Source organism: Apis cerana, linkage group LG5, assembly GCF_029169275.1.
Source record: "Apis cerana isolate GH-2021 linkage group LG5, AcerK_1.0, whole genome shotgun sequence".
Lineage (NCBI taxonomy): Eukaryota > Metazoa > Arthropoda > Insecta > Hymenoptera > Apidae > Apis > Apis cerana.
Window position 1 is genome coordinate 6,467,143 of NC_083856.1, and position 24,894 is coordinate 6,492,036.

Sequence of the window (24,894 nt, forward strand, 5' to 3'; positions counted from 1 at the left end):
TATATATATATACTCCGACAGCAAATACAAAATTCTCTGAACACTGAATAAAAAAAGAGTAAAAATTTATACAAACTCGTATATCCTCAATATCTATAACTAGAAAATCCGAATTTCTTCAGAAATATTGGATACGATATACGTAATATGCGATAAAAAGCTTGTAACTCGTGTAGCTCGTTCGTTTAAAAGAGACAGAAAAATGTATATTTCTTGTTCCACGACAGTTTTCGACGATGGAGTTGTCGGGCTTCTACGGAGGTGGCGGCGGGGGCGGTGGCGATACAGACACATCGTCCCTGAGTAATGGCGAGGGCGGAGGATTGAAGGCGGGGGGCAGCAGCCCTTATCCTGCCTGCGGGAGACCCAGCTTGCCAGCCCTCAAGTTCCACAACCATTTTCCGCCCGACAATCTGACTAGCCTACACGACAAGAAGGACTCCTTGCTGATGCAGGTGCAGGAGCTGCAAGGCTCGGTGCTGCAGGGGGTGCAGCAAGGCCTCGCCGGAACGGTGGTGTCCGGGGTCGGAAACCGGCTGCATCTGCAACAGCAACCGCCTCATCTACGCCCAACCGACGCAGAGGAACGAGTGATGCTGTACGTTCGCCAGGAGTCCGAGGACGTGTACACACCGCTGCACGTTACGCCGCCGACCGTTCAAGGATTGTTGAACGCTGTAAGAAACGCCAAGGATTTTTTATTATCGAACATTACACTCAACCGACACTCACAATTAGATAAATACACGCGCAGATCACTCGTTGTCGCGGTTGTTGTTGAAAAAAATGTTGAAATTAATAACCGAGGATTGTGTTTGATTAATCGTGCCGTTTAGAATTTATCAAAAGTCGTAGCGAATAGATGATTCTCTCGTTGCAGAGATACGTCGGGGAATGTCGGATGAAAGTTGTTTCCACCAAGATTTCTCTCTTCGGAGGGAGAAAAGTTTTCCTTGAAAATGAAATCTCGAAATCGGGATCGTATTTTATTTCGTTTTATTGTCGGCTCGCGACTTGTTTCGCCACGATTTTTAATACTTATCGCCGAACACGCGAGTGAAACGAGCAGAAGGAGTAGAAATTTATATAATAATAATCGCGGTAGATACGATCAAAAAAGTTGCAAGCCGTAATCGCGTGGATCGACGTCGAAGCTTCGACACTTGTGGTTTCTAAAGGGCAGGAAAATGGTGAAATTACGCGAATCTCGCAGAAATGACACGAACGTTGGAACGTTGTTGCATAAGTTGTTAGCCGCGTTAAAACCCAGGTGCGTTCGAGAGCGGCGATATCAGTTTGATTCAAGGTCTATCTCTATCTCTACTGACAACTATGATAGAATATTTCGAAAGCAGCACGGTAACAAATCCACGACTAGAAAGTGACATACGGAACGGTTCCGTCGCAAACCTGGCGATATCTTGACACGGCCAATTTATTACATTTTCACGAGATCGTACTCGATTCGACATATCCATGGTATGAATAATGAGTGATGCGCGAGAATAACACGGGAATACACACGTATACACGCATACACATATGTATCTATATAGATATAAATATTAGCTATGCATGTGAAGGCATACTACACCATTTTATTAATATCCTATTGCACCGTTTCATTACGCTGATATTAATATTAACGCGCATGCATCACTCCTCCAAAATCCTCACAATAATTAATATGGATCGGAGCGCGATGAATCATTACACGCGCACGGATCATTAACCCCTGTGATCGCGAGAAACGATCGATGGTTTCAACGTTAGAGGTGCCGATATTTTACTTTTTTTTTTTTCTTACTTTTTAACTTTTTATTGGACATTATTGGACACGTATGAAAGGTCGTATTGTTTTAATAACGATCAGATGTGGCAGAAGAAAAAAGTGGAAAAGAAAACCGTCTCTCTCCTCTCTCTTTCTCTCTCTCTCTCTCTCTCTCTGTCTCTCTGTTACCGCGTCCTCCTTTCTCTCCGAAATTTATGAATTTATCGCTTCCGCAGAAACGATTTCCATTTCTCCATGCAGATCGATCGTGCTAACCATCGAAATTGATTTCGTTCAATTGATTTTTCTATCCACGGACAACGAGAGATCTTTTTTCCTCTCTTTTTATATATATATATATATCGTTTCTTTTTTTCTCTCCTTCATTTTCTTTCTTTTTTTTTTATCCATCAATGATAATCTCATCCTACTCTCGATATCTGTCTTTTCAATAAGCGCCGCGTCACGAAAGATAGAAAAGAAATGATTGAAAGAAAAAAGAAAAGAAAGCTCTTCGGTTATCGAGTACCCAGACCGATGGTCCGCAAGCACTGTCAAAATTCTAATGTTCTACTTTTTTCTATTTTACAGATTGAGTCAAAGTACAAAATTGCATCCTCGAGTATTAATAACCTCTATCGCAAAAACACAAAGGGGTAAGTTTAGTAGAGTGTCATCTTTACTTGCATGCACCGCCCACACAGTAGTGCATGCCATAACGGTGACATTGCCTGACTCTCTCCGTTGCCTGGTTTGCTAGTCTATCCTTACTTCCAAAACCTCACACCACCTTGCGCACCTCGACTACATACCAATCGATAGTTATTTTCTATGTCTTTGTCCACACATACATATGTCTCTCTCTTTCTCTCTCTCTGTCTCTTCCTCTAATCGCTTCTTTTTCGTACTGCTGATCTCTCTCGTCGTCATTATTTTTTTCTTTTTTTTTTTATCGTTCATTGTATCACTCGTTCACCCTGCAGAATCCTTGTCAAACAACATCCAGAGCTCCCATGCGTCTTCCTCGACTTTACACTCGACTAATCTCCCCCCCGTGTCCTTTATTTTTCTTCTGTCACAACTGCTCACGCATATTTGTTTGCTCGCTTTCTTACACGATACCTCTTACCTAGACTGTGGACCAACGCATGCCTGTATATCTCTCAAACCCATCACGCATATTCATTTGACTCTCGTTTCTCTTTACTCTTCATTTGGGAATGGGAAGATTATTTGTTCTTTCTTTTTCGCGCAGGATAGAATCCAATTTTGTTCTTCCATGACTTTGGAACCATTGCGTTGATGCGATCGACAGATTTTTGGAGTCATATCGCGTTAGAATCGATATTAATTCTTTTTGTTAATACGATTGAACATCAAGGTCTGTCGTACCATGAACGCGACCAAAGAGATTCTCTGTAATCGTACTCTGCTTAAAATGTATCAATCGTAACATCGAAAGCTTGTAGGCAGAATGCGATAGATATTTCTTCGTTTTTCACTCTTCTTTCCTGCCCCTTTATACGAAACACAAAGGAACCCATACGTATGATCTGTCATTGTACGATCAATGTTCAAAACGTTTCGCTATTATTATATTATTATATTATTCGATCTATATCGAGCCTTTCGACTTCTCTTTTCTCTCTGTTCGTTCGTCGAATATAATTCGATTTTTTTTAACCAGAGTTTCAACCTCCGTCTTTAATCATCGTTTCCTCCTCGTGTTGCAGAATTACAGCGAAAATTGACGACGATATGATCCGATATTACGTGGACGAGGACCTGTTCCTGCTGGAGGTAACCCATTCCCGAGTGCCGAATCCAGATCCGAGCAACGAGCGCAATCCGGCCAATCCTGGATCACCTGGTGATCCCGGTGATCCGAGTGATCCACCTGCCACCGCGGGATACGACGTCACCCTGATCGAACTACCCTCAGCGTCGGCGCACATAGCTCACTCGCCCCTCAATTCCGCGCATGGGCACGCGCACGTTCACGAGAGCGGCAACACGTGAACCTTTCGAAAGCACGAAGAAGAAGAAGAAGAAGAAAGACGGATGTAATTACATCGTACGTGGCTTTCGTCGTTTTGTGTAAATAAGTCTGAGAGAGGGACAAAGGCAGCCGTCGATGGTCGAAGCGAGAAATCGTCGACACGGTGCAATGATAATATGAATTATTGGACGTTATTTCGACCAGAAAAAGCTCTTCAGGGACCTGCTTTTTGAAGAAATCGCGTCGAGTGCGAAGTGGAAGAAGGAGAAGAAGAAAAGCGGAAGACGGAGAAGAGGAAGAGAAGATTCCGGTGAATGATGAATAATTAATTGCCACTTTACCCCACCAGTGTTTATCTTTAAGGAACAAATTTACGAAGGAAGAAAAGAAGAGAACTTAGGAGAGAAAAATGTCCAATGAGTTATCCACGAGATTGGATTTGGACAGTCGTAAGTCGAACTTAAACGAAACACAATGAGAAGGAAATTCAGAACTGTTCTTCATATCGTACAATACAAGAAGTCAAAAGAAGGGAAAGAAAAACAATCGTTAGTTGATAGTGATCGTCTTGTGTAACGTTTTGAATGATCGTGTCTGTTAGATCGATATACAGATAGTTTCAACGATGTAGAGAATTTCGTGGATACAGGGTGATGTTTGATCGATTCGAATATGAATTGATTTCGATATATACAAAATTTTATTTATCGATATTTTTCCCCCTCTTTCGTATGTTTGCAAAATACTTACTAACGTCATTATTAACATCAACGCTCTTGATCGAAGAATTTATAATTCAAAAAGGAAAGAAAAAAAACATACCTCGTATGCACGAAATGTAACGATTGAACAATCTGTATACGCGTAAACGATTTTTTAATACGAAGCATAAAATCGCGAAGAAATATATTTCTAACCATGCAAGGCGACTCGTTTTTTATATTATAATTTTTTTTTTGTTTGTTTTCATTTGTGAACAATTTATATCGATGGTTGTTAGCTTATAGAGTACCGTTGAGCATCGTAATTGAAACACGATGGCTACATGTAAATCAATCAAAATTGATTTAAGAAATTTCCCGCCCCTATCCCCGTTAATTATTAAGTTATAGATTTATATATATATATATATATGTTATATATATATATTACGTACGTATGACGTATAGATGTATATGATAAAAAAAAAATGCCACTCTATTTTATTGTATCGTCGGTTTTAGAGTTTAAATACTTGTTTATACGTTTAGAAGAACCGATGGTCGGTATTTCGACCAATCGACGTGCACGAAGCAAGCTTATTTTATACCAAGACTTGTACGTAGAGATAGAAGTATAACTTTGAACGTCGCCATTCCAAGATAGACGGGTGCCATCGAGCATTTTATCTCTTTATAATGTTGCGCTCATACATACACGTTCAGCTATATGTAAGTTCTTGATTAAGATTCTCGAGCGGAGTCAATAGTTTCACACCACGTTTGAACATTCGAAGATTCTTATTTCCTCCCATTTCCAATATTCCAGATTAATCGAAGGAACGTTTAAACATCTCTTTCTTCTTTTTTTGCATCAACTGTTGATTTTTATATCATTATTATTATTATTATTATTTATATTAATCAAAAATCTACTGAATCGATTTAATATCCCTTAAATACTTTGCAATCATTTCAGAATCCTCTTGAGTATCCCAGCATCGTTTGATATTATACAAAGAACAAGTATTACTCAATTGAAATACGTAATCTTTTTTTTCGTTGAGATTGAAATAAAAGGGAAAATATACGTTCATCCGCCCCAGTGGACATTATTGCAACAAATATTGCAATATTTAAGATAGACAAATACGTTATATCTCTAAGAACATTATTTCCTTGAACGTTAGACAACTCTTTGAGAACAGATATTTCCAGTATGAAATTCCCTGAAAAAAATACATAAATGAAATGAAAATTTTAAAGAATATATTTTATCAAAATGATCTTTAAAAAATATATATCCGTCTACGAGTTTCCATAATTCCAAAAATTATAAATCGTTCTCGAAGGGTTTTTATTTTAACATGTAAGCCCCGTGAAACCCAAGTTTATCTTGATTATGGCAGAAACAGAATATACAATGATCATAACCAATGATTCTCTGCAACGTCGTGAAGAATCTGAAACGAGAGCGGCAAGATATTAAAAATTGTCAATAGCCTTTGATTATATTATCATTTTTTTTTTCTTTTTAAGGTGAGACAACATTAACGTGCCACTGGTAAAAACGAATCATTTCATCATCACACACGTCGCGTGATTTTTATTGGAAAAATTACATGTCGTGCACACGTATACATATTACACGTACACACATTTACGCGCATACACTCATCTTAAAAATTAAAAATTAGTAATTAGTTCGCATTTAGGTTGGACTAGAATGCATCGCGATCATGACACATCACTGTTGTCTTCATTTTTGTTCTTATGTGAAAAGGCAAAAAAAAAAAAAAAAAAAAAAAGGAATGAATAATTAAATAAACATATACACATCCTATACATGTATCACAACACCAATATCAAAGCAAGGATCAAAATACGCTTGTAAAATGCATATTATTATATGAGTACTATATTTTGTTACATCTATCTGCAAGACAGCATATAGTTTGATATTATTAATATTATTTGATTCTATTGACTAGAGCTACGTAATACGTATATTATTATAATAATTATTATTTTTTATACAAGGAATGCGTGTATTCATGGTGCGAGAATGAGAATAAAAAAATCGTAGCAGAGGTAAAAAGGGAGGAAGGAGAGAAAAAGGCAGAGCGATAGTATAAGAATGAATGGAAGAAATAATCAGTATGCTTGGAGAAAAAAAAGAGAGTCGTGTCCAACGATCGTACGAAAATTTGTTAGTGTTACTCCATGACATTTTTTTTTTTTTATTCGTAATCGATATTTTCCCCTAGCCCAACTTCCAACTTCATCAAACAATCTTACATCATAATAATCTATCCACCCTGAACATTTCGATCGCCTAACTATATTTTCTTCGTTATTTACAGATGTAGATCTCGCAAGAGATTCATCGTGTGTGCATTAGAGAACGATTTTGCCGATGAACGATTTTTATTTGCTATCGTATCATCCCTTATAATCCTTTACGTTTATTAATATTATTAATTAATGATATATTATGAAAGGCAGCCGCGTTACAGTCACGAGGAGACCTCAATCGCGATTAGAAGAGACCGGTGAATAAACATTAGAGTAGAGTAGAAGATTGATCAATCGTTGAAATCAATCATTTTTTGTATTTTCTTTTTTTTTTTCTCATGTTAACGCGTTATTAGAAATATATCGCATAGCAACATGAAGCGAGTATGTGGTCTTCTCGTGATCGTTTCCCAGCCGTCTGGATATCGTACTTAAAGCGGCGATGCGAAACGAATCCACAGGCTTCGCCTTTATTTTGTTAGAAATGTACCCGTGTAAGAGGAGGAATGTTGAAACCGGCCGATTTCGGGCTGATGCGCGCGTACTGTACTGTTTTGTTAGAGGATCTTGAAGCCGGACAAGTTGCGGAATCAGATAAAAATGATGCGAGAATATCGAAATATAATACCGTTTTCGCGTTGTCTTGCCATCGTGAGATTGTGCCAGAGGTGATATTATATTACGCTGTTTATTGCAAACAATAAATATTATATTAGTACGTTTTATAAATTGCGAGTTTTTATTGTTCCTTTCATTCAAAAATTTATAAAATTGTTCATAATCGAGGTTTATTTAACCTCTATTATATATATATATATATATTATCTTACCTGACCTATCTTAAGTTACTCTTAAGATCATTTGAAGATCATTTCGAAATCATTATTATAATAATGATAAGTAAACTTTCTAAATCATTTGAACGTTTTCTTGACGCTAGAATTTTAATTTATAGTTATTTTTATATCATCCATTTACAAAAATGGAACTTTGTTTACGTATCATACAATAAATTTTTAAACTATCTTGAAAAAAAAAACTTACTTATAAACGTCGATCAAGATATTTTTTTTATCTGATAAAATTCTCACATTCTCTAATACTGTCACTTTAAATAATAACAAGTATCCCATATATTTTGTAAAATTTACATAAGTTTGTATACGATTCATAAATTTGCTACCTTCTACTGGAACTCTAATATATGCCATATCCATCACCGTAGTATATGTAGACACTGTGGCGACCATGAGGGAATATACGGCCTTGTAGCGGGACACTGGCCCTGATGTCAATTATTGATTCTTCAATCGATGTCTATTAAAGATTTTTTATAGCCAATAATATATCAATACGGAATAATAACTATTTTATACAATAATTATATGAAATTACGTACATAATACATACGTTGCTTTAAATAAGATAATATTTCCTTTTTTTTCAATATTATAATAATATCTAATCATCGCTAAAATTTCCATAAATCGTTAATAAAAATCATTATCAAAAGACGTTCGAATTTCTTCCATTAATTCCATGCTTAGAATATTATTTATACGATTTGTTTGAAAATATTCTTATCACGCCACCTTTCTTGATTCTTCTAAGATTCAGAAATCAGAAAAAGAATGACTTAATGGCATGTCTTAATACATTATAGCTACACAATAAAAAGCAGCTCTCACGCAACCGGTTTTCATATTCAAAGGGAAAAAACATCCAATGGTAGCCTCAGTATAAGATCTTGAACCAAATTTTATGCATCATAAGAGTCGAATAGAATTTACAGATATCAATTGATGGATCGAACGAGATCATCAAAAGAGAACGTTGGCCTTCTTTTACAGAATATCAGATGGAAATCTTGATATAGTTGTATCCTAATACCGACACTTGATATAAATCAATCTGAAGAAGAAAAAATAAATCTTTTAAATATTCAAATTAGATTTTAAAAGGAAAATGAATACTTGGCATTACAACAAGTTTCTCTAATTCTATATACAAGTTGAATAATAAATAGATCTAATCGTTCTTCAAAATGTTTTTCGTGTAATCGTGTACAAAGCTACTCTTTTTTCCTTTTTTCATTACAACAGTTTGCAATTAAAAGTGAATCATTAAAAATGAATTATAAAAATTTTCTTCAAACATAACCATTAATAATAAATCTAAAGTATTTTTTTTTGTAAAACAAAAAGATCAATGATTGTATTCTAATTCCTTTAATTATATAAATAGTTCTTCGGTATTTTGAAAAATATTATTTATTTAAAAAAAAATAGACAAAATAAGACTTAAAATTTTAAAAGGAATCCATTAGTTTGAACAATTTATATACCATTAAAGATATATGATATTTTAGAAAATATCATATATCGTTCAGAAATTTTTGAAAAAAATTATATGGCAATTATAGTTTTAATATATTTTGCTCGTATAATAAATAACTAAAAATTAAAAAAAAATCGCAAATTAGCTACGGTAAACGATGACGCAAATTATTAATGGCTAACGTCTGAAGAAAGAATGAGAAGGGTCAGAGAAAAAAAGTAAAACTTACCTTGTTTTATCCCCTTGTCCATTTGAAGGGCAGTTCAATGAACTACAGAATGTGAAATTTACGTCCATCTCAAGGTCTGTTTTCTATCATTCTTTTTAACTGAATTGCCACCCTGATACTGCACATTTTCGTGAAAAAAACTATTCACGCAAGACTTGGACGTAATTAATAAAATAAGAAATAATAATATATCCCTCGACGAACTAAAACAAAGTTTCTCATTATTAAAATAAATATAAATCGTCCAATCATTAATCATTTTATTATATAATTTGTCACGGATATTGAATTATCATTTATAATATTTTTTGCACGCTTAGTAAAATAAAATTTTGAATTCGCATCATTGCAATTGAAATTTAAGTATGCAATAGAAAATATATGACTTGATATCACATGATATTAACTTCTCACAATTGAGGAAAACCTTATCATGAAACCTGAAAATATAATTAGTATTAAAGGGAGGGAATAATAATTAAGAAATTTTAAATAAACTACTTGCATATTAAATTGCATTAATATGTAATCTCACCGTAAATTACTTTATCTTTGGTGTAAACTTGTTTTCTTTAACTTCACATACACTCTTCAATACTCTGAATCAATCTTGATTATCTCTGAAATATGCAAATTTTATGAATGTAAAATAGCAGATGTTCAAAATGATTTCATTGAGTGAAATTTTTCTATAAATAATTTTGAAAATATTTCGTTATAAAATTTCAAAATTAGTAAATTTCGACAAAGACAAATTTGTACTTAAGAGCAAATGGGATTAAAAAAAAAACAAAAAATGGATAGAAAATTATCAGATCGATACGAAGCACGCGATATACAACAGGTTTAAAGAAATTCCATTCATTGTGGTCAGAGGGAAATGCACGCTACGTTGGCATTCGCGATGGTGCACAGATTGGCAAGTTCACGGCCGTCCCTTACGTGCAGTCTTCTCCCCGGCCTCTCCAAGGCCAGCACGAGGATCTTACTCTCTATGCAAATGCCTATGAACTCGACAGTCACGATTGGCGTCAAGATCGGCGACGACATAAATCAAGGTTGAGCCGGTTCTGTCACACAACTTACATAATCAGCGAATTTCTATTGAAACTGTCTCTTCGTGATTCCGAATGAATCGTCAAATTCGATTATATATCCTTAATTTATAACGGTTAACCGACTAACGAAATTAGATATGGTCATTAAATCGTGTTAATAAATCGAACTATCGACAGATTCATTGATACGAAAAGAAAAAAATAGATATTTGATGTGACGTCTTATAAAATGAGCTCATCATGAATGACTGACAGGTATTTCGAAGTCGAATCAATGTTGGTTGAATAACCAATGTGATCGATTCGATATATAATATGAAAAATATTCTTTATACATTGTGTTTGATTAATTGCAAATAGGTATTTAAATTTTTACATAAAAATCATAATAAATTGAAATAATATTAATTTTGTATAATATTATAAACAATAACGATACGAAATAAATAATAAAATAATAAGAAAAGATCTAAAATATAATTTTGCGAGAAAAAACATAATATTAGAAATATAGAAAATATGAGATAAAGTAAAATTTAATTTTAAAAAAAAAAGGAAGTGCCAGTAAAATGATTTATATAATTCACAATATCGTGAGAAAGGAAACGAAAAAAATAAAATAAACATCTGAAATAGCAGTCAAACATCTAACACGAGATGAACATCGCGTGACTAAACCGGAATAAATCAAGAGTCAATCGGATCTTTCAATCTGCCGAAAATTAGCATACCATCAGTTTTGATTCTGTATACATAGGGATCCGCCTCCCCTTTTTCTTGCAATGGGACTACCACGCAGATGCTTTAAGATATTTGCACGTCCTCTAAAAGAAGATGAGAAAAGAACTCGATGATATCCCGTAAGTTGTGTATCGAACCTACCGGGGGCAAAGAACAGCACCGAGAGGGGAGGACGAGCCCGTTATAAGCACGAGCACTGGCTATTCAGCAGCTTAGCAAGCTTAGTGCCGGTTCCACGATCCCTACCGGTAACATAGGATCCCAAACATCCGTGATCCTCTCCTCGTTGCGCGTTTTTTCTCTCGATAGTGGTTTCTGTTTCTCTGTGGAAATGAACCGATTCCACCGAGCGTCGTCAAAAACGAAACTATTACTATTCATTCTACAGACTGTCATCACGATTTTGACGATCACTGGTACTATTTACGCTGATCCAAAAAGTAAATCGATCGACTTCCAGTCATCATTAGAAGAGGTCCATCGGGGAGAGGATGATGACAACGCGGTAATCATTGATGGTAAGTGGGCGATTTCTTGAATCCAGTTCAATTCATTGTAATTCATTAATAATTAAATAAAATGAAATAGATAAATAGGAATTTTAGAAAAATAACTATTTGACTTCGTTAATTTTCTATAACTGATAGATTCGTCTTTTTTTCCAAGGTTGATCGATGTACAATGGAACTCCAATTGAAATATAATGACTATTTTAGGGTATAATTAGATGCTTATAAGGAATAGAGTAGATGAATAACATCGATTAGCCTCTCGCTATACTATTATACGTCTTATTGATGACTGAGTATTAATCACCTGAACAACTGGAGATGAAGAATTCGTTCGAGTTCGTTACATGAGATTATGACACTTGATGGCACTGATTTCATCGCTCATCGCGATGATAACATGCGAATAATCGAAGAGAATCATACACGAGAATCACATGTGATCGATCATGCGTGTGTTCCATACACAGCGAACGGAAGTCTTCCAGGCGTGCGTACCAGTCTTGTATGTGTGCACCTATATGTAACCTGTGGGTCAGCGAACCCACTGTCAAGAATCTGGATGGAATTCTATTGTGATGTCTCGGTCTCGGTCGATCAGTTTAAAAACATTCGATGATATAACGAATTTGGCTTCATCTTACCGCAAATAAATTGGATTATTCTCTGTCATCTAATCTGTAATTAATATTATTTATACGAATAGCAGAGAGCGCAATAAGATTGTGTTTATAACGAATATATAATATATAATATATAAGAATATCATTGATTGATTATTAAAAATCATTCGATTTAAATCGATATAGTAATTTAATAATAACATAAAAAAATACCCACATGTTTTATACGAAGATTAATGAGACGTAGTAAAAAATAAAAAGCTTCTCGAGTTCAATCACATGAGTTTCTTGCGAATATACAAATACATAACACTACATAGTGAAGACGATCTGCATTCATTACAATAATAGACAATGTGTCAGACATCGTTTATGTACATATACGCGATTCTATGTGTTATATTCTCGCTATAACGATTCTTCCATCGATGAATCGTTATAGCGATATGTTTATAAATCGATCACGAACGACTTGGAAAAAGACGAGTGAAATTACTATTTTAAAAAAATATTTCTACCGATATAATTAATCCATCGATTAATATAATTAAATTAAAAAGTACCATTTTTATCATTCAGCCGCCAGTAATACAGATATCCAAACCGAGACGAGAGATAGTCGTGGTATACTGTGGAATGGAATTCCCAACAGCGATACTTGCCTGACATCAAAAGGAGAGATTGGTCGTTGCACCAGCTTCAAAGAATGTTATCCATATTTCAAAATTCCCGATTTGAGCGCTCTAGATGGCTGGGTTCTTGGTGTTTACGACACCTGCAGCTATGTAAAGGGGAATGGACAAATGAATTTTGGAATCTGTTGCTCCAATATACTTCCGGTCGTTACACCACAGTCAGGCGACGATTCTACTACAGAAAATAATCAGGTAAATATTTTTATCAGTGAATTAAATATTTTTTTCAAGTTTCCTTCGAACATTTCTCATTGAATTTCTCAACTGAAATTACAGATCCTAGTTAGTTACCAAGAACTCGTAAAAATAATACGTGATGCGAATCGAAAAAGTTCTAACATAGAAAGTCGTACTTCGGGTGTATCTATTGAACAAAGAAGTTTCGCAAACAGACTTTTACGACTTTACTTTTACTACCGTGTCTAATCCGCACCTACCATCCATTCCTTACCGTGAAATCTTCATTGACGATTCTCTCTATTTCTTCCTGTTCCGTTATTCCTATATTGAAATAATCGATATTTCACGGAAATTTATTTCATATTTTAGGAAAGCAACGACAATAGGGAGGAAGAAATGGCCGCAAAACCAAGGCCACAGAATCCAGGTTCCTGGCCGCCACCGATCCCAACGCATCCACCTGATCATACCATACCACCGCTACCCACTCATCCACCGTATCTAGAATTACCAACGTTCTCAACGATAAAACCAGTTTCCACATCAAAAAAACCTGATATTGCGACGACCTGGCCAACGAAGAAACCTGCCTGGTGGCCAAATGTACCAACTGTATCAACGACCAGTGAAAAACCCTCAGGAACTATTTCGAGCATCGATATGTCTCAATGCGGTGCAAAGAACGGTATTCAGGACCAGGAGAGAATCGTAGGCGGTCAGAATGCTGACCCTGGTGAGTGGCCTTGGATCGCGGCACTCTTCAACGGTGGCCGACAATTCTGTGGTGGTTCACTCATCGACAATAAACACATTCTCACTGCAGCTCATTGTGTTGCCAAGTAAGTTCTCCGTAAAACGTATAGAATGATAAAATCATTTGGTACGCTTGGTATTTTCATATGGCTTCTATTCCTGCAATCGTTAGATTTGTTAATAAAAAATTAGAACTACAGTCATTTTTTTTTTAATAATTTTTTTTTTGTACAAAATGCTTCCTTGTAATCATATATTATTATGTGATTGTGATCATATATTATATGTTCTATAAAAAAGAAAGAGAATTTTCTATAGAGCAAATGAATTTTATTTCTATGTTTACAGCATGAATTCCTGGGACGTAGCAAGATTAACGGTCCGTCTTGGAGATTACAATATCAAAACTAATACGGAGATCCGGCATATCGAACGACGAGTGAAACGAGTAGTCAGACATAGAGGCTTTAATGCACGCACTCTGTATAACGATATTGCGCTACTCACACTCAATGAACCTGTTTCATTCACGGAACAAATACGACCCATCTGTCTGCCGAGTGGTTCGCAGTTGTATCCTGGAAAAATTGCTACAGTCATTGGTTGGGGTTCCTTGAGAGAAAGTAAGAAATTTAAAAAAGAAAAAGATTAATTTAATACCTAATTGTGTTAATTAAATTCTTTTGACAAAAAAAAGAATTATAACGTTTTAATTGTTAAGGTGGACCACAACCAGCAATACTTCAAGAAGTTTCCATACCTATTTGGACAAATAGTGAATGCAAATTAAAATACGGTGCCGCAGCACCTGGCGGTATTGTAGACAGTTTCTTGTGTGCAGGACGAGCTGCGAAAGATTCTTGCTCGGTTTGTATTAAAACTGATTTATTGTATTATTAATGCTTGAATTTTTGAATGCAATGTATCTTCTATTTTATAGGGTGATAGTGGTGGTCCTTTAATGGTCAATGATGGTCGTTGGACACAAGTTGGTATTGTCAGTTGGGGTATTGGATGTGGTAAAGGTCAATATCCTGGCGTTTATACTAGAGTAACGCATTTCCTGCCTTGGATTTATAAAAATGTGAAATAAAATTCAGACTAGTCTTAGTCAGTTTTTTACCATTGTCATCCTCGCATTATCATGTAATACGCTGACATCATGTAATATAAAATTAAGAATTGACTAAAAATTTATATATAAATAAAAATGAAAATTTTTATTTCTATAATTTATTCTTATGCAATTTGTTTTATGAACTATTATCATTAGCAAAATAAATAGCAAAACAATGTGTTCATCTAGGAACAAGTGATGACACAAAAATTTTAAATTGTAACAAAATATTTTATAATACTATACATATACAACTATATAAAAAATAGTTTATACAATTTTAATGTTATATTATTCCTGTCATAAAGCAATCCATATGTTGATATCTTCTTATTGCATTGAAATGATCTTCTTTTGAAGATTATATATTACAGTTGCTCGCATTTAAATGTTGCATAATATTATTTCAGTCATAAAATAAACTGTAAATTGATATCTATTTTTCCATCAATATGATTTTTATGTTTCACAGCTGCTCACGTTTAAATGTTGCATAATGTTTCGTGCTAAAGAAAAAAACCGAGACAAAAATCGAATTCATAACATTCATTTGTAATATACTATATAATATAAAATTACCTTGAAAATAACATGTATCGTAATTATCGTCAGGTTGTGGTATAAAAGGTGGCGTCGCTTTTAATGGCTCGTTCCAAGGGAAGTCCTGAAAAAGTTTCATGACTCGTACTTCTTGTGCAGAAGGACGCTCATATTGATCTAAAGTGAGAAGTGCATCTATGGCTTCTACAGCAACTGTTGACAGAGCTTCTTCTTCTTCTGGCCAAGGAATATCTTTAGCAAGAATATTAGAAAATACAGCATGTGGTGTTTCATCGTTAAATGGTGGAACACCTGTGCAAAATTCAAACAGGCACACGCCTAAAGCCCACCAATCCACTGCAGGTCCATGACCTTGTTTTAAAAGTAATTCTGGTGCAAGATAATCAGGTGTTCCAAGAATACGATCATCTGATCGATTAATAGCTTGGCCGCCTCTTCTTACCGATTTTGGAGTTCTGTAAGGTGTGTAACAATTGCCAGAAGTTGCAGGTGTTTTTATGGGAGATATAACTTGAGGAGATCGATGTTTCTCAGAATTATCACCTATAGGTATCTCAGGGGCTGAATGTGATGTAAGAACTGGCGGAAGTTGAAATCTTGTCGTTTTAATCAAACGTACTGTTTCTTCTTCGCATGTTTCTGCATCTTCTTCACTATAGCATCTCTGTTTCGTAAATGATACTGGTGTACTAAATGCAACTCTTCCACTAGATCCAGTTTCTTGTACCATACCTGTATCATTAGTATTGTTCGTTTGTTTTACTGATTCAGAAATAACAGAATTAATTGGACTTCTAGAAAATATACAACCACGATTTTTTCTTTTTGGTGTTTTATCAACATCCAAATCCATTATACTTAATTCACACGTTAAACCAGTTGTTCCTCCCGTTGCTCTTTTTCGTTTTGCACCTCTGGTAAACGTATTTGTACATGTACTTAATGGACTAGTATGAGAAAGAGGTTGTTGAGATTGATCTGCTTCTAATGTAGATTCGTCCTCCTCTTCCAAATTTTGATTCAATTGATTATTAACGCGAACCGAAGATGCCTCACATGTGTGATAACTTCCAGAGCTACTCTCATCATCTTCATTTTTTTTTTCAACAATAATATGCTCCAAACGTTCCGTTAAATGAAGATCTTCTGCAGATTGAAAAGGGGTAATACCAGATACTCGGGAATAATCTCCTGATGCAGCAGATGAAATTATCGAATTTGGTGAAGATTGAAATTTAGTTGAATTTTGTTGTAAAGCAGGAAGTAAATTAATACCAAGTGTACTTTTGTCACTAAGATTAGATTCACTTGTCGATCTTTGTCCAGAACCAAAAGATAAATGTGATGTCAAAGAAAGAAGTTGACCAGGAGTTCTAGTACAAAGACTAGGCGTACAATTAACTAAATCTGATATTTCAAGATCTCTATGTAAAGATATATTACTAAGCCCAAAATCTGTCAACTTGACATGTCCTTCTTTTGACAAAAGCATATTATCTGGTTTTAAATCCCTATGTACAATTCCATGAGAATGAAGATATTCCAAAGCAAGACATACTTCCGCAGTATAAAAAGCTGCCATAGATTCTTCCATGTAACCATATACACCAAGCAAGCTTTTAAGATCTCCACCAACCATGTACTCCATTACTAAATAGACACTACTAGCAGATTGTAATGAATAAAATAATTGTACACAATATGGACTACGTGTCAAAGCTAAAGCATTTCTTTCAATGATCACTTGTGAAGCCATATTCTTATTTATCATTTCATTTTTTTTCATTACTTTAATAGCATATACTTTCTCAGGATTTGACTTTTTATGTCCAAGAAAAACTTTACCAAATGCACCACGGCTTATTGGTTTCACAATTTTAAAATCTTGAATTTCTGGTACCTAAAAATTAATATTAAGTAAAATGAAAAAATATAATATTAAGTAAAATGAAGCTATCAAATTTCAGGTCTGAAAATTTTTTTTATTTAAATAATAATATATATTTACCTTTGCTGTGGGATTAACAATTTTAGATATAGTATTAAAAATAGAATTATTGATTTGTCTGCTTGTTGATACCTGTTGCGGCGTACACTCTCCATATAGAATTTCATGTTCATTTCCTGAGTCATTATAATTTATACGAGAATTTTCGTCGTCTGTTTCATTAATTTGGTCATTATCGTTTAAACGTGAATTTGGCGAATTAATCGCCGCTTCTTCCATTTGAAAAAATAACCTAATCAACCGAATTACAAACTTATGTAATGGAACTTAAAATATTGAAATCTTGATTCATGAAATAATTCCACAACATAAAAAATGTGAAATTTTATTCATCATTTCTTCATATTTTATATTATTCTCTTATATACACAAATAAATCTTAACGGTTATCTGAACATATTTGAAAGTTAACATATGTACGACCATGTGACAAGAAAATATACTACATACTTCAAGTAATTTAAAATAATCAGAACCGCCAACAATAATTCTTTTTTACTAATTATCATTATATAATATAAATAAATAGTATTTAATAACTAATAAGATTTTTCATTATGATTATAAAAAATAATAATTTTGAATTTATTATATGCATCCTAATTAGAAATATTTTTTATAACATTTAAGTGCATAGGAACTTCCGTGATTTTGAAACGGTTGCACTGAGACATTTACAATTCCCGCCTTTAAATTTTTTGTATTCATAGCTTCTTTGCATTACTGCACGAAAACGTTAAAAAGATAAAGTAGTGTGTGCAGTATATGAAACATTTATTTAAATATAAATTTGTCATAATATTGAAATTATATTATATAGTTTTTAAAATTATTTTTAATTTTTTGTTCGAAAATATACATTATAATAATATATTTTTGATAACCTTATGATGTCTGACAAGATAGTAAAAAGAGCACCTAAAAAAAAAGGAGCAAATGCATATAAATTGCCAGATCCAATTTCTGCTGGTGAAATATTGACAGATATGGGAAAAAAACAATGGATTCTTGGTGTATCAATCGGTATTGGTGGTTTTGGTGAAATTTATTCCGGTATGTATTATTCTTATTATTGTATATTGTATACATACATTTATATCTTTAATTCATATATATCTTTTCTCCTTCGTATATCTTATTTAATCATCATAATTACAGCTGCACCTTATAATGGAAAAGTTCCAAATGAATATCCTAATGTAATTAAAATTGTAAGTATTTATTAATTTATATTTATTTGTGTAGATGTTTATTATTTTATGTGAAATCATTAAATTTTCCAAATTTTAGGAACCACATGGAAATGGTCCATTATTTGTGGAAATGCATTTTTACATGAGAAATGCCAAACCAAATGAAAGTGAGTTATTTAAATTTTAATATTTAAATATAAATAATTTTTATCTATGTAGATTTACCTTTTTAGTTTTACTGTACATTTTATATGCATATATTATGAAACTAGTATAGAAAAAGAAAGAGTACCATGTAATTGGTTTTAGTTGATAATTGGAGAAACAAAAAGAAACTTCCAACACTTGGTATGCCTCGATATATTGGCTCTGGTAGTCATGAATATAAAAAAACAAAGTATCGATTTATAGTAATGGAACGATATGGTACAGATTTATGGAAATTATTTGAAGCAAATAATCGAAGATTTCCAGAACACACAGTGTACAAAGTAGCTTTACAAATAGTAAGAGGCAATCCAAAACAAATTTTTATAATTCATAAAAAAAATATTTAAAGAATTACAATATTATAGTTATTTTTTAAATGAATTATTATAATTTGTTTATCATAAAATTTTTAGATAAATGTTCTAGAATACATCCATCATAAGACATATGTACATGCAGACATAAAAGGAGCAAATTTATTGTTAGATTTAAAATCTAAAAATCAAGTTTATCTAGTAGATTTTGGATTGGCTTCTCATTATACAACAAAAGATGAATATAAACTAGACCCCAAAAAAGCTCATAATGGAACTATTGAATATACCAGTAGAGATGCACATATGGGAGGTAATAATTAATATAATTGCTAATAGTATAGTTATAATCATTCAATAAAATTTAATATAATTTTATTAATACATATATGTATATAGTACCAACAATGCGCGGAGATTTTGAAATTTTGGGTTATAATATGATTCAGTGGTTATCTGGGTCACTTTTATGGGAGAAAAATTTGTCAGATCCAGTTGCAGTACAAAAACAAAAGGATAAGGCTTTTGATAATATTCCAGAATTTTTAAATAAATGTTTTCACGGAACAATTTCAAATACTATACATAAATACATGACTTTATTAGCGAGTATAAAATTTAATGAAATACCAGATTATGAAAAATTTAAAAAAATATTAATAGAGGGATTAAAACAATTATCACATAAACCAGATGGAAAATTAGAATTTAAAACTAGCATCAAAAATGATATTTCTCATAAACAAGTTCCAAAAACTACCCCACAAAAAATAAAAAATATAATCAATCGAAAAAGAAAAAGTCCTCGTATAAAATCAACAAAAAATGTAAGTCCTGTGAAAAATCTTGATGATAGCAATGTAGGAATTGTAATAGACAAAAAACGTGGTGGTGTAAAAGATATTAAACTAGCATTAAATGAGATTGAGTCTGATGAAGAATATGATATAAAAATAGTTAAAAAAGCAAAAAAAAATTCTAGTTCTGTAAATAAATATAATGAGGAAAAAAGTCCGATTAAAAACAAGAAAAAAATTAATTATATTCACAATGAATCTGATTCTGAACCAAAGGTATATAATACATATTTTTTAAATTTATTAAAAATAGACATTTATTATTTATATATATTATATATATTTGAATAGATAATATCAAAAGGTACTAAATCGCGGCCCATAAATATTCGAAATACAACGTCTAAAAGTACGAGAGCAAAAATAATTCAGGAAAGTGCATCAGAGGAAGACATATTTAGCACATAATTATAAATATGACGTGAGTATTAATACTTCAGATGTTTATACACATTGAAAATCCTTATTTAGTGGAATTTTGTACATTATTGTATTTATAACAACTTGTATTTATAAAACTATTGTTATAATTGTGCAAAAAAAATATTATTTGCAATTGCATTTCATTATCTTTATAATTTATATTGAGAAAAAATAATATATTTTGATACATTTGCATAGTAAAAAAAATTGTATAAAATATGTAAAAGTTTGTAATTAATGCTGACAATTGAGCAGTATTAATTTTCTGTATTTATATAAAAATAAAGAATTTTCTAAATTATTTAATGATTACATTTATAAGATATTGAGGATTTAAACAAACGAAATGTTATCAAAAAAGTTTTATAAATGTATAACTTCTGTACAAGTAAATCATTATGTGTATATATATATATATATATATATATATATATATATATATATATATATACAAATACATATTTATTAACATTGTTTACAAATTATACTTGAATTATCTATTTTTTTAGTTTTTGTATCTGTGGTGCACTTATCTTAACTTTTCCTGGAATATTTCTAGCTATTGTTTCTTCTTTCACTGCTTTTAATAAGTCTTTTTCTCTTAATGTAATTTCTTTATCTTTCATAAATACTGCCATAGCAGTCTTTGCTGCCTTTCCTCTTTTACCTGTTCCTGGAGTTAGTTTTACTTTAAATCTGAAAAAATAAAAAACTTATAATGAATTAAAATTTTAATGTAATATAATATAAAAATAAATAATTCAACTTACTTATAATTAAGCACAGTGTTATAAGGCGCTACTACTGGTATAGCAAATAATAATTCATCTTCTGTAATAGGTTTTCCTGTTAATTGATCTAACATATCTATTTCAGGTCCTGGACCTGTATCTTCTTCTTCAATATTTTCTACAATTTGAGAATTTTGTGGTGGAACTGATTTTATTATATTTTTTTTTTTAATTTGTTGTTTTGGTCCAGATGGATCTTTATTTCTATTTTTTTTTTTATCTTCTTTTGCATTACCTGCTGACTAAATATTATCACATTATTATAATAAACTTTTTCTAAGTATAAATATCATGAATTATAAAAAATGTTTACTTGAAGAACTTGCATAGATAATCTTCTATCCTCTTCATCTTGATCTTTGTATTTTTCTTTCATTTTTTTCAATCTTCCTTTTTGTCCTCGTTTTAAAATCACTTGATCACTTTTTTTACTATCTATTTCAATTTTTTCTTTATTTTCTTTTTTAAATGACTTTTGTTTAATTTCTAAATCTTTCTTCTTACACGTGGTATTTATTAATACAGGTTTATCATCGCCTAAATAAATAATATCTTCTACAACTTCCTGTGACATTGCAGTTGGCTGATTATTATCAACATGTAACTTTACTCTATAAAAATAAAATATGTAATATAATATAATTTTAAAAAATAAAAAATTAATATGTATAAATTATATAATTTACTTTGAACCAGAAATATCAATTTTAATTTGTGTATCAGGAAATTGAAATGGATTGTCTTCTTCATTGCTATTTTGATTAATATTTTTTTCTTCCATAAATAAATCTTTTTTAGATTCTTCCTGAATAGGATTTAAATTATTCTTATTTTCAGATTGTTCATCTATTTAATTTAAAATTATAAAATGAATTAATAATATTAATATAATTTGATATAATTTATATTTATTTGTACATAAAATAATATTTCACCTTCTTCAGAATCTTCTATTAATTCAATTTCTTTATCTTCTTCAATAAAAGATTCCATATGCTCATTTTCATCATCAATAATTCTGACCTTTCTTTCATCTTTATGCCTTTCAATTGAACTTTCTTCTAAACGAAACAAAAATCCTAATCCCATAACTAATTGACATGGTGGGAGATAATTCTTTTTTCCACGAATCATAAAAGATCCAGTAGTAAGATATTCACCAGTTGGAGCCGTTTTAGAAACTTGATCATTATTTACCCACCATGCTCCTGCTACTACTTTAGCATCCCATGCAATACTAATATCATAATTATAATGTTTTTAATAATAAAAAAATATATATATTAAAATATTAATATTTATATACCTGTAGGCAACAGCCATTGTACCTGCTTCAGCTAAAGTTTTTGGAGGCACAGTATTTCCACCAGGATTTTTGATAATAACAGAACTTGCACCAGTTAAATCTGCATGAACATATATATCTCCAGTTTTAAGATATCTTTTTACTATCAATTCATTTTGTTGTTGATCCCTTCCACCAATTACTATAAAATTATATTATATTATTAAAAAGAAATGGCTTTTATTATAGATATATATTTTTTAACAATTTACCAAGATAATTTTCAGAACTGATAAACCAATAAAATTTTTCAAACCAATATATTTTCCTTAATTTATTAATACTATGAATAGTTTGTACTTCTTTTAGCGTTTGTTTTGTTTTTTTTTCTGCTGATTTTAAAGCCTTATCTTGCGATTCAATTGTTTTTTGTTGCTTTTTAGCTGCTGATCTTTTTTGATTGTAATATTTTCTAGCATTTCCAAAAGCTGTATGTGCTAAATCAATATCAATTAACATAGGTTTCAATTCAGATTCTTCATCACTGTCTTCATAAGGATCATGTAACAATAAGGAAATATGATTTGTTTCTAATTTTAATTGTTTAATTGCAGATGCAACAGGATCACCTTTACTTTCTGCTTCTTTTAATAATGCCTTTATATCTGGCCAAGCCATTTGATTTGCAAGAGCACTTTGTATAGCTAATATGGCATTATCTACTAAACTTTGATTTCTGGAAATTAATTCTGCTTTCTGTTTATCTAATTCTTGGGTTTTTTCTAATGTTATTAATCTCTGATCATGATCTTTTTTCACATTTTCTAATTTTTTGAGAGCTTCACGTTCTTGTTGTAAAGCTTTCAAATCCAATTTTTGACCTTCCATTGTAGAAAAATATTCATCTACTGCAACATCAAAAGAAGCAAATTCTTTATATGGATGATCTTTATATTGTTCAAATAAAAATGGATGAAATTCAATATTAGTATATATAAAATCTTTTTGGCCATCTGTTGTTGGTTTTATTTCTTTTTTTTGAATTATATATCCTTTCGAAATATTTTGTCTTGCAGAATTCATCATATTATTTGCATATTCTAATGCAAGTATTAATTTTGACATATCTTCTTCAATATTAAAATCTCTACCAATTTTACAACCCAATGTGAATCCATGTTTTAATAAGACATGATCAATTACAGCAGAACCAAATTCTAGAAGTGGATTTAGTATTTTTTTTAAACTTTCTCCTATTTTGGCATTTTGTAAATGTTGTTGTATATTTTCTATAGGTGGCATTATATTTTGATGAGCACGATCCATAGGATATTTCTCTTTAACTGCAAATCTAATAAATGTATATTTTTTAATTTTTTTACATTTATGTGAAATACAATTTTAATATTTATTTATATTTAAAATTTTAAAATTTATTTTATATCTTACCTAATTTTATCTCCCTCTGTATGAGGTCTTAAAATATTTAAAATAGTCATTTCATAATCTGTTAACACAATATTTCCACGATCATATAATTCTAAAATTATGTGATAAGCTGCTTCACCACTTCCAAATTGTAAATCAATCATTCGATCTACACCTATTTGAGTAAGATTCTCAAGTCGTTTATTTTTAAGATGTTTTCGCATCTGCGAAAATAATATATATTATTTTTTTAAATAAATCATTTAAATTCTATAATATACCTTCATTGAAAATCCTGAAGGTGCTACATTTTTTGGCCATTCAAATACTGTTGTATGAATTCTATTGCCAGATTCTAATAAAAGGACACATTTTTCTTCACTTCGTTGAAGACGTATAAGATAAGTTCGATGGTCAATATCATAGACTTGATTTACGCGCATACCAATAAGCCTAAATATTAAAATTAAAATAAAATTATCAATAAAAATATTTAATCTTAAAAAAATACGCCAATCCTAACCTTAATGCAATAATTCACTTACTTTTGCAACTCATTTATCGTACAAGCGATGTCATATGAATTAAATCTCGTTTTCATTTTTATAGGTATATTATTCTTTACTATTTAATATTTAAAGAATTGAAAAATTAAAAATTAATAATCTTGAGTTCACGTTTAACTTTTACGTTGTGCATATATGTATCGCAAGTGACATATCGAAAATATATATATGTATATTGTGATATTTATATAGTATTAAATTCTATTCATTAAAGAAGTTTGCACTTAAAAATATACATGTACTCAGCATATAA

General features: G+C 31.7%; 5 protein-coding genes across 9 annotated transcripts in view; 3 read left to right on the forward strand and 2 right to left on the reverse strand.

Moving 5' to 3' along the window:
• LOC107997643 (uncharacterized) overlaps nucleotides 1-7,492 on the forward strand; it is a 125,170-nt gene extending 117,678 nt beyond the window's left edge. For 2 of the 3 annotated variants that reach the window (XM_017056393.3, XM_017056394.3), the window contains exons 13-15: nucleotides 228-677; nucleotides 2,363-2,427; nucleotides 3,505-7,492. In XM_017056393.3, the coding sequence (XP_016911882.2) occupies nucleotides 228-677; nucleotides 2,363-2,427; nucleotides 3,505-3,790 (801 nt within the window). In that variant the 3' untranslated portion in view covers nucleotides 3,791-7,492. The remainder of the gene's footprint in view (nucleotides 1-227; nucleotides 678-2,362; nucleotides 2,428-3,504) is intronic. The other variant, XM_017056397.3, reaches the window with a different exon arrangement.
• Nucleotides 1-18,019, reverse strand: part of LOC107997665 (serine/threonine-protein kinase greatwall) — a 113,325-nt gene extending 95,306 nt beyond the window's left edge. Inside the window, exons 1-7 of one of the 2 annotated variants that reach the window (XM_017056419.3) lie at nucleotides 17,575-18,018; nucleotides 15,585-17,466; nucleotides 12,478-15,511; nucleotides 9,865-12,315; nucleotides 9,330-9,769; nucleotides 8,163-8,674; nucleotides 77-8,080 (exon numbers count right to left, since the gene is read on the reverse strand). In XM_017056419.3, coding sequence (XP_016911908.1) covers nucleotides 15,465-15,511; nucleotides 15,585-17,466; nucleotides 17,575-17,793 — 2,148 coding nt within the window. In that variant the 5' untranslated portion in view covers nucleotides 17,794-18,018 and the 3' untranslated portion in view covers nucleotides 77-8,080; nucleotides 8,163-8,674; nucleotides 9,330-9,769; nucleotides 9,865-12,315; nucleotides 12,478-15,464. Of the gene's footprint in view, nucleotides 1-76; nucleotides 8,081-8,162; nucleotides 8,675-9,329; nucleotides 9,770-9,864; nucleotides 12,316-12,477; nucleotides 15,512-15,584; nucleotides 17,467-17,574 lie in introns of those variants that run through there. The other variant, XM_017056420.3, reaches the window with a different exon arrangement.
• LOC107997666 (proclotting enzyme-like) lies at nucleotides 11,460-15,120 on the forward strand. The gene is made up of 6 exons (XM_017056421.3): nucleotides 11,460-11,646; nucleotides 12,840-13,147; nucleotides 13,505-13,974; nucleotides 14,237-14,511; nucleotides 14,610-14,755; nucleotides 14,829-15,120. Exons 1-6 carry the CDS (start codon nucleotides 11,460-11,462, stop codon nucleotides 14,979-14,981), a joined length of 1,539 nt encoding a protein of 512 aa, XP_016911910.3. The 3' UTR covers nucleotides 14,982-15,120.
• A 247-nt stretch (nucleotides 18,020-18,266) lies between the features above and the next one.
• Nucleotides 18,267-22,035, forward strand: LOC107997674 (serine/threonine-protein kinase VRK1). Of its 2 annotated transcripts, XM_017056434.3 has the most exons (8): nucleotides 18,267-18,627; nucleotides 18,733-18,785; nucleotides 18,865-18,934; nucleotides 19,077-19,273; nucleotides 19,391-19,604; nucleotides 19,691-20,364; nucleotides 20,440-20,569; nucleotides 21,888-22,035. In XM_017056434.3, exons 1-7 carry the CDS (start codon nucleotides 18,462-18,464, stop codon nucleotides 20,554-20,556), a joined length of 1,491 nt encoding a protein of 496 aa, XP_016911923.1. In that variant the 5' UTR covers nucleotides 18,267-18,461; the 3' UTR covers nucleotides 20,557-20,569; nucleotides 21,888-22,035. The 2 variants fall into 2 exon arrangements, with proteins under 2 accessions (XP_016911923.1, XP_016911922.1); XM_017056433.3 differs by lacking the exon at nucleotides 21,888-22,035 and having other exon boundaries at nucleotides 20,440-20,872.
• Nucleotides 20,380-24,802, reverse strand: LOC107997673 (ribosome quality control complex subunit NEMF homolog). The gene is made up of 10 exons (XM_017056432.3): nucleotides 24,621-24,802; nucleotides 24,357-24,528; nucleotides 24,097-24,299; nucleotides 22,920-23,998; nucleotides 22,669-22,849; nucleotides 22,298-22,599; nucleotides 22,049-22,208; nucleotides 21,676-21,973; nucleotides 21,342-21,604; nucleotides 20,380-21,267 (listed from the first exon to the last, which is right to left on the reverse strand). The coding sequence occupies exons 1-10, from the start codon at nucleotides 24,674-24,676 to the stop codon at nucleotides 21,069-21,071; spliced, it is 2,913 nt and encodes a 970-aa protein (XP_016911921.2). The 5' UTR covers nucleotides 24,677-24,802; the 3' UTR covers nucleotides 20,380-21,068.
• Between the last annotated feature and the right edge of the window lie 92 nt (nucleotides 24,803-24,894).

Bases quoted from the DNA above. Each gene is read 5' to 3' on its own strand.
- LOC107997674 (XM_017056434.3), top strand. From the start codon at position 18,462: ATGATGTCTGACAAGATAGTAAAAAGAGCACCTAAAAAAAAAGGAGCA. The intron at 18,628-18,732 runs GTATGTATTATT...TCATAATTACAG, and splicing joins TTTTGGTGAAATTTATTCCG to CTGCACCTTATAATGGAAAA. The intron at 20,365-20,439 runs GTATATAATACA...ATATTTGAATAG, and splicing joins AATCTGATTCTGAACCAAAG to ATAATATCAAAAGGTACTAA.
- LOC107997666 (XM_017056421.3), top strand. From the start codon at position 11,460: ATGAACCGATTCCACCGAGCGTCGTCAAAAACGAAACTATTACTATTC. The intron at 13,148-13,504 runs GTAAATATTTTT...TTCATATTTTAG, and splicing joins CTACTACAGAAAATAATCAG to GAAAGCAACGACAATAGGGA. The intron at 13,975-14,236 runs GTAAGTTCTCCG...CTATGTTTACAG, and splicing joins GCAGCTCATTGTGTTGCCAA to CATGAATTCCTGGGACGTAG.
- LOC107997673 (XM_017056432.3), bottom strand. From the start codon at position 24,676: ATGAAAACGAGATTTAATTCATATGACATCGCTTGTACGATAAATGAG. The intron at 21,605-21,675 runs GTAAACATTTTT...GATAATATTTAG, and splicing joins TATCTATGCAAGTTCTTCAA to TCAGCAGGTAATGCAAAAGA. The intron at 21,268-21,341 runs GTAAGTTGAATT...TTATTTTTTCAG, and splicing joins AACACTGTGCTTAATTATAA to ATTTAAAGTAAAACTAACTC.